General features: G+C 30.2%; 1 protein-coding gene across 1 annotated transcript; it reads left to right on the top strand.

Annotated features, from left to right (window-relative positions):
* Positions 1 to 2,827: 2,827 nt before the first annotated feature.
* Positions 2,828 to 7,466, top strand: LOC110643580 (cellulose synthase-like protein H1). Its single transcript, XM_058129225.1, has 9 exons — positions 2,828 to 3,201; positions 3,314 to 3,644; positions 4,169 to 4,297; positions 4,461 to 4,577; positions 4,676 to 4,888; positions 5,189 to 5,324; positions 5,425 to 5,606; positions 5,807 to 6,157; positions 6,761 to 7,466. The coding sequence occupies exons 1-9, from the start codon at positions 2,945 to 2,947 to the stop codon at positions 7,289 to 7,291; spliced, it is 2,247 nt and encodes a 748-aa protein (XP_057985208.1). The 5' UTR covers positions 2,828 to 2,944; the 3' UTR covers positions 7,292 to 7,466.
* The last annotated feature ends 1,849 nt before the right edge of the window (positions 7,467 to 9,315 follow it).

Here is a 9,315-nt window from a genome sequence, read left to right as displayed (position 1 = left end):
CAGTGTGTCATTTTGTGGGGTGTGTATGTATATATATATATATAATAATTATCATTTGAAATGATTAATTACTATTTAAAAAAAATTAAAATTATGTTTATCAACAATATAGTTCTATAATTGAAAGTTACCAAGTTGAAACTTGCCTCTAATTATTTAATTAAACAGATACTAAAACTCATGAGAGTCACACAAAAGAATCTCAATTGAAATTAAGTAGAAAAGGAAAACTTAGAGTAATTAATAGAAACATCCAATCAAAGAAGGATAGATCAATGTCAAGTGTTGGAACAATCCTCTCTTCTCCATTCCCTTTTTTTTTCCTTCAATTTTTCTTTTTGGACCATTATTGATGACTTTTTTTACTAATGGCTATCTCAAATTTACTTTTTTTTTTTATTTTTAATAAATTCTTAGATTTGTGTTTTTTAGGAACGAATCTAAAGTTCTATCTTAAATATTAAATCCTACTCTTTTCATTATTGTGGTTTTATTTTCTGCCTCTTAGTAAGGTTGTATTTGTTTCTTACTGCATTTGATGTGCACTTTGACAGTTTGAAAAATAACGTAAATTGTTGATTTCTTTTTGTGGGAGATTTTAGATCTTTAAAAGTTGGTAATGATTTTCTATTAATAAAGTCTAATAGTACGGCTTGTTTGGTAGTTCAAATTCTTCTGCAGGCAAAAAAGGATAGCAAATTCCTAAAATGGCAGTGTTGTAGTGGGTTTTTTTGATAATTGAAAATGAAAAATGGCAAGTTATCATATAAAAGATTATTCTCATCTACCCATATCAATTACAATCAGAAATTTCTGATTATCTTCATTTGTAGTTTTTTTTCTTATGAGAATATATATATATAGAAAGAGACTGAAAGCAAATGCCAAAATTGAAGCTAAGACTAAATATATCTGGCAAATATAGCAAAAATCCAGTTAATTAATCCGTTGAGATGAGTTGCGTATCCGATCGTTGTTGTTATGATTTTAGGTTTCTGGAAGATGTGATAAGACGATGATGTAAAGACATTCGGAAGACACTGACTCAAAGCAGGCAACAATCGTCCATTTTCATACAAAGCTGCTTGAGTTGAAAACTCTTGTCTTTTTGTTGTTAACCATATTGCGCCTCATGAATCATTATCAATATCCATGCGAAATTCAGTATCCAAATCATTTCATTTTTATTGACATCATCCCTTGCGTCATCACTTCCCTCCCCATTTGCCCCAAGTGACCAACTTGTTTTTATTTTTTTTTTATCATCATTAATAATTTTATTTTTTGTCATATAATTTGTTATTTTTTTATTTTATAAAGAACATTGATTTTTTTAAATTAAATTTATTTTAGAAAGCAAGTAAATAATTTTTCATAAAAAATAGCATACAATATCTTTAATAAAAATCATTTCCTAAATTTAAAATAACAATAATATGGGAATTCAAATAATTTTTTTTTTAAATTCAAATTCATTTGACATATTAAACTAAAATTAAAAATTTATAATAAATTACAAGATTTTATCAAATCTCATAACTTATTTAATTCTTGATTTTTTTTATATAAAACACCCTTTAAGTTTTATATTTGTTGAGAAATCATAATAAATTAAAAATCATTGTAAAAAAGAAAATTTCTTTAAAAAACTAAATTTATAAGATTAAACCGGTTTAACTCTGAATATTTCATTCTTTCTAATATTGCAGAATTTCTTTTGTTATCATGTGAAGAACATAACTGGCACATGGTGGAGCACCACACCCCCATAACGTAGGCATGGTCCATAAGCTTTTACTGGTTGTCTCTTTTGCTTTTAACCTATAAATTTTGGGGTCTTGAGGAATCATGAAATTTGATTTTCTTATCATTATCTTTATTGTTTTTCCTCTCCGTTTCTAGAAGTGGTTTTTTTTTTTTTTTTTTTTTTAAACTAAAAGGTATTCCTTTCGCATGAGTTCTAGAAGGTACTTAAAAAATTGATTAATTGATTCTATTGTTATCTTATCTTTTTCATATATTATTATGGATAATTGTTTATATTACTGATGTATTTTAGTTTTATGGATAATAAAATTAATATTGTTGTAAAATTTTTATTGCAGTTGAAATTCTTGAAAATTTTATTTTTTAATTAATTGAATTTCAATTATTTTTCAATTTTCTTTTTTAAAATTAATTAAATTTCAATAAGAGAATTTTCAACACATTGCTAATTAAATGGCCATCACTGCTACGTTGTGAAATCCTACTATAAAAGTGACTAATTAAGAGTGAATGGTTTGATCATTAAATAAATTTATGTAATTTATTTTCTTAATTTAGTTTTAATTATTGTTTGATTTTGAAATCTCATAATTTTAAAGATAAATTTAATTTAAAGTTAAAATATTTTCAATAAATTTATTCTTCTCAATTATTTTGAGGTCCTATTTAGGCTGGTTTTTAGTATAATTTTTTATTATTGCGATTTATATTCAAAAGGTGAGTCCCACATATTTGTATATTAAATTTATGATGGAGCGGATTTAGACAAGAATTTATCATTTATATAGATTTTTATTGCTTAAAATCGGTCCATCATTGACCCAAAACATAAAATATAAGGTGGAATTGTCCTTATTTTAGGTCCATAATAGACTGAGTTTAGATAAAAATTTTTCATTTATTTTGATTTTCTTCGGTCTACTAGGAACCTATAATACAAGATGTATAGTGTGACTCACTTGTTAAATATATGAGTTTCACACATTTACGTCTTATATTCGAGTTTAAAGAAGAATATTCATATTTATATATACGAATAATTCTATACCACACTTATAACAGAGCCAAAATGCAAGTTCACAACATCTATAAATATGTAACCCTTACCTTGGAGCTAGCATTGCCAGTAATACCAACAATTAATCTGAAGTCTTGACTAGCTTCTTCTTTTCCCTGAATGGCCAATACAATTTCTCCTCCTCCATATGAAACAATTTCTTATAACAACCACATATATAGAGCTTTGGATATTGTTGTCCTCTTACTTCTAACTTCTCTTCTTGTTTATCGTCTTCTCACTCTCAATGAAAATGGCTTTGCTTGGCTTCTTGCTCTCCTATGCGAGTCATGGTTTACCTTCATTTGGTTTCTTACTGTTAATGGAAAATGGAATCCAGTGGAACACAAAACATACCCAGAACGCCTTCCTCAAAAGTAAGAATTTTTATTCTTTTTTGTTTGGTGTATCAGAAACTTCTCCGGAGTACTGGGTCTAGGCAAGAAATTGAAAGCAGTGGTTTTTTTTTTTTTATGTTTTTTAATGCAGGACAGAAGAGTTTCTTCCACCTTTGGATATGTTTGTTACTACTGCAGACCCTGTGCTAGAACCGCCTATAATCACCATGAACACAGTGATATCTTTATTGGCAGTTGATTATCCAGCACGTAAGCTAGCTTGCTATGTATCAGACGATGGCTGTTCTCCTCTCACCTTTTATTCTCTCGTTGAAACCTCCAAGTTTGCAAAGCTTTGGGTTCCATTTTGCAAAAAGCATAATATTAAATTGAGAGCTCCCTTTATGTACTTTTCAAGTGATAAGTCAATAATGTCTAGTGATAAATCACTAGAATTCCAGCAAGAATGGAAGGATATGAAGGTAATAATTTTAAAAGATAGCTAGTATTATATTTTGAATATTATATGTACAACAAAATTTCTTTTAATAATTAATTTTAATAAGAGCTTGAATTCAAGAATTCATAATAATTTCAGTACCATTGAGCTAACGTTCATTAATTATATGTATTGCATGTTAATATCTAGCACTTATTATTATTATTATTATTATTATTATTATTGTTATTATTATTATTATTATTATTATTATTATTATAATAGGATTACATGTCTTTTTTATTGTCATTTTCAACATAATTAGAAAGAATTATTATTATTGAGATTGAGAATTGATGTACGTTTCTGTTTTTGTCTATAGCATGTTAATATCTAGCACTTATTATTATTATTATTATTATTATTATTATTATTATTATTATTATTATTATTATTATTATAGGATTACATGTCTTTTGTCGTCATTTTCAACATAATTAGAAAGAATTATTATTATTGAGATTGAGAATTGATGTACGTTTCTGTTTTTGTCTTTGCTATTTGCAGAATAAGTATGAGAGGCTTAGCCGCAAAATCCAAGATGCAGTCAAAAAGGGCATTCCACCATATAATCTGACAGGTGATTTAGCTGTCTTCTCCAATATTGAACGCAGAAACCATCCAAGCATAATTAAGGTTGGTTAATTATCAGCTAGTTGATCATGAACTCAAGCCATATTATACATATTAAATAGATGGGATTCACATGTTTGATTATTAAATCATGATGAACCATTTTTGGATCAGTTAAGTATTTGAGCTTTAATTCATTGATTAAGTTGCAAAAATGAAACTGTAGATTATATGGGAAAATAAGGAAGGTCTATCAGATGGGTTGCCTCGTTTGATTTATGTATCGAGAGAGAAGCGTTTAAAGCATCCACATCACTATAAAGCAGGTGCTATGAATGTGCTAGTAAGTAGTTTCTTCACAGATTAAGCATAAATCAACTAAGTAGTTTCATTAATTATTATATATTAATTAATTGTTCATCTTGTATGATTGATAAACAGACAAGAGTCTCTGGATTGATGACGAATGCTCCCTTCATGTTAAACGTAGACTGCGACATGTTTGCCAATAATCCACAGATAGTTCGTCATGCAATGTGTTTGTTGTTAGGTTCCAAGAACGAAAGGGAAGCAGGATTTGTCCAGAGCCCACAGATTTTTTACGACGGAATAAAAGATGATCCATTCGGAAACCAATTAGTGGTTTTGATAAAAGTGCGTTTGAAACCTTTCTTCCATTGTTTTCTCTCTTTTCTTTGTTACATTTGAAATTTTCCTTTTTAAGAAGAGCTTGCCATAATTATATATTTTCTGAATGAGCTTTGATTCAGTATTATTTGAGTTATTCAAAATTGTGAGATTATGAATTTAAAGGTTAATAAAAAAAATTAAATTAGTACTAAGAATTATAGTTATAATGGAAACGGCCTCTCTGTAAAGCAGAATAAGGCTGCATACATCTCCGTAAATATGAGATGTTACTAATTATGTGTATTTCATTTTGGGTTGTGTTAGTATTTTGGACGTGGAATGAATGGAATTCAAGGACCATGCTATGGTGGAACAGGTTGTTTTCACAGGAGAAAAGTAATTTATGGTTTATGTCCTGATGAGGTAGAAAGTAAAGCAAGCAATCTCACTTCAGTTACTGGTAAATAATTTTGCTTCAGTTTCTTTAGAAAAATCTGACTTCTCCTGCAATGGAATTGGTCACTAATCACTAAATTATCATTTTTTGGTTAAATGAACAGGCAATTTAGCTTATGAAGAACTGCAAAAAATATTTGGCAACTCAACAGAATTTATCAAATCAGCTGCTCAAGCATTGCAAGGGAAGACCAATATTCCAAATACCCCTTCTAATTTGGTTGAGGCAGCAGCATACCAGGTTGCTGGTTTTGGTTATGAGTATGGCACTGGCTGGGGTACAGAGGTTAGCACTGAGTACTAGTTTTTTCGGCCGAATTTTTATTTTGGCGAATAACTTTGTTTAGTACTTGAACTCAAAGTTTTACAATTTTGAAAATAACTCTTAACACCACTAAACTAAAATTTAATATTTCTGCTGAAATTATTAATTACATTATACCCATGTATATATATTAATTAAAGTAAAGACTTTGACTTGGCTAGGTTGGATGGCAATATGGATCCAACACAGAAGATGTACTAACTGGTATGAAAATTCATTCAAGAGGTTGGAAATCTAAATATTGCAACCCAGACCCTCCAGCCTTTCTTGGGTGTGCACCATCAGGTGGGCCAAGCACATTGACCCAACAAAAGAGGTGGGCCATAGGTTTGCTTGAAGTATTGATATGCGAAAACAACCCCATATTTCACACCATTACGGCTAAGCTCCAATTGGGGCAGTGTTTGGCTTATATGTGGATTCTTGTTTGGGCATTACGCTCTATTCCAGAGCTCTGCTATGTGATGTTGCCAGCCTACTGTCTCATCACCAATTCTAATTTTCTACCCAAGGTGAGTCCAAGTCTCAAATATTCCTCATATATTTTATAGCTCAATAAATCAATCACTGCGTAATCCTATCCTTTGTCAAGTTGTGGTCCTATATATCAGGTACAGAGAAAGGGGTAGGATAGCCTTGGCCCTCCTAAATACTTTTAAATTATTTTTAATGTATGCATTAAAATTTAATTTTTATTAATTGATCTTTCTTTTTTTTTTATTTGTCAAAGTTTTTATAAAAAAATATAAATATAGTAAGTGTTTTTTTTTTTTGTTAGTAAACCCCTCAAATCTTCTATAATATATATAAACAAAATCAATATTCTTAAATTTTACGCAAATTTTAGATGGATAAACTTAAATATGCATTTATTTTTAATTGATATGTTTACTTTATTATTTTACTAATTTTTATTTTTTACGTATCTTTAATTTTAACGATCATTATTATTTTTTAATGATTACTACTAAAAAAAAAAACAAATCATAAAAAAATCCAATCTATAAATTCTGTTAATAGCTTATTTTCTTTGCACATTCCTATTTGAAATTGTATTCTTTAAAATTGCTATAAAACTTTAATTTGAACTTTGTTAAAAAATTGCATGAATGCAGGTCCATGAACCAGCCTTTTACGGCTATGTTGCTCTTTTCTTGATTTACATCCTATATACCATATCAGAATATCTTGAAACTGGATTATCCATTCGTGCATGGTGGAATAGACAGAGAATGACAATAATAACCTCAACAAGTGCATGGTTATTTGCAATTTTAAGTGTAATATTGAAGATCCTAGGCATTTCAGAGACAGTATTTGAAATTACTCGAAAAGAAGAATCCACTTTCACTGATGATGGTGATGCTGGTAGGTTCACCTTTGACGGGTCACCCATTTTTTTGCCTGGAACAACTATTTTGATGGTACAATTTCTTGCACTGGTTATGGGTTTATTGTCGGCGCGTGATGGGCATTATGGATCAAGATTTGGCGAGGTCTTTTGCAGCTTCTTAGTGATGATATGCTTCTTGCCATTTCTTAAGGGCTTGTTTGGGAAAGGAAAATATGGAATTCCTTTGTCAACTATATGCAAGTCGGTTGTTTTGGCTTTGTCTTTTGTGCAATTGTGCAAACGAGCCCATTAAGACATTTGAGGTTTTGGGTATGAAATGGGTTTTATGTCTTCTTAATTATTGATTATTTAGTACTATTCTCTGTTTACAGTAATCGATCGATTCGAAATAACATAACAAATATTGAAAAGACATCGATTGTGGCAAATGAATATGTTCCATGAATAAATGGTGTCTTCCTTGGTAATTTTAATTTTTAATTTGCTTTATTTTTACTTTATTCTTTTTACTATTAAATTAGAATTTATCAATTGATCTAATAGTATTAATAAAGTAAATTTTATTTTGTAAAAAAACGAAGTTACGATAGAATCTTCCATTAAAATATGGAAATATTTGAGATTTACTTGATGTATTCGAACACATGATAAATATTTCATCTTATTTACATAATTATGCACTATGGACTAATTCAATTTAAAAGTATTACAAGAGAAAGAGGAGTTACAATGCAGTGAAATTACGAGCAAAAGCTGAGCTGGAGTAATTGATTCTAGAAGATTAGTTTGTTAGATAAATGTAGCTTATTGTTCAAGTTTTGTTTAGTTAGTTTCTTTTCCCGCCTTCTTCAGTAGCTTGTATATAAGTGGCACTTGAGTTGTTCAGCTAATTAGAATGAATACAATCTGTCGATTCCAAATCTTGTTATGGTATCAGAGCTCATTTCAGTAACCGCTGTTCTTTTTCTTCATCTAAGATCAATTTCTTTTCTTCTTCTTTTCCATTGAATCTTGTTTTTTAATCAAAGTTCGCATCGATTTGTTGTTCAATCAGTATTCATGCAATGAAATCTTCTAATTCACAATTTGCAAATTCAATTCTTGATCATCACTACAAATCCATTGTTTTGTGCTTGGGAGAGATGTAATACCATGGTAGTTTCTTGGATTACACATTCTTTGTCTCAGTCTATTGCACAGAGTGTCCGGGATAGATATTGCTGCGGATATATGGAAGGAACTCAGGGATCATTTTTCTCAAGGTTATATGTTTAGAATTTCCGACTTACAAGAATAATTATATGGCTTCAAGCAAGGTGATCTCTCTGTCACGATTATTTTACTCATTTGAAGATTCTGTGGGATGAGTTAGAGAATTTTAGACCCATTCCTCAATGTACTAGTGCTGTTTAATGTAGATGTGTGGCTCTTACTGTGAAAACATATAGGTAGAATGATTATGTTATCAGATTCTTAAAGGGCTTGAATGACGTTTTGGTCATGTTAGATCACAAATCATGTTAATTGAATCCTTGCCTCCAACAAATAAGGTTTTTTCCTTAGTTGTCCAGCAAGGAAGGCAGATGAATGCTGGAATTCTTGCTCTTGTTAGCAAGTCAAATCAATCTGGTTTTCAGAAATTTGCGTATGGCAGGCGTACTGATGTTGATACTAGAAAATTTGGCAATCAAAACAACACTGGGTCTGTACATATTGTGGAAGACCTAGACACACTGAAGACACATGTTACAGGAAGCATGGCTTCCCACCTAGACATAAATTCAGGAATTCTGGTGTCAAGATCAACGATGTTTCAACTGATACTGATGACAGGGCTATTGAATCTGATGTACCACAAAGGTATCATGAGCATTCAGGGTACAATTTTACGCCAGAACAGTATCACAAATTGCTAGCTTTAATTTAACAGTCTAGTGCTTCTATAGATTCTCATTTGGTCAACCAAGTAAGCCTCAATCCAGTCATTAACCTAGATTCCTTACCTTCTATCCCTCCATCTGCTTCAGGTAATGCTTTTATTCTGCCATATTCTGTTAAATCTGATTTATGGCTTTTGGACACAGGAGCAACAGATAACATTACATTTTTCACTTACATATTTTACAACCTATAAAAGAATTAAGTCAATTTCTGTTAATCTTCCCGATGGTAATGTGGTCATAGCTTTTTTTTGGCAAAGTTCAATTTTCTCCTTCCTTCATACTCACAGAAGTCCTTTTCATTCCTCAATTTCAGTTTAATCTCATTTCTGTATCTAAACTCACTTCTTCTCTTTCTTGTTGTTCACTTTTTCAT

The sequence above is a fragment of the Hevea brasiliensis genome, chromosome 10, assembly GCF_030052815.1.
Source record: "Hevea brasiliensis isolate MT/VB/25A 57/8 chromosome 10, ASM3005281v1, whole genome shotgun sequence".
Lineage (NCBI taxonomy): Eukaryota > Viridiplantae > Streptophyta > Magnoliopsida > Malpighiales > Euphorbiaceae > Hevea > Hevea brasiliensis.
The sequence above is the reverse complement of the archived record's forward strand: the minus strand, read 5'-3'. Positions and strand labels throughout refer to the sequence as shown.

Coding starts and splice junctions, on each gene's coding strand:
- LOC110643580 (XM_058129225.1), top strand. CDS start 2,945: ATGGCCAATACAATTTCTCCTCCTCCATATGAAACAATTTCTTATAAC. Junction 3,202..3,313: donor CCAGAACGCCTTCCTCAAAA/GTAAGAATTTTT, acceptor TTTTTAATGCAG/GACAGAAGAGTTTCTTCCAC. Junction 5,325..5,424: donor CAATCTCACTTCAGTTACTG/GTAAATAATTTT, acceptor TTAAATGAACAG/GCAATTTAGCTTATGAAGAA.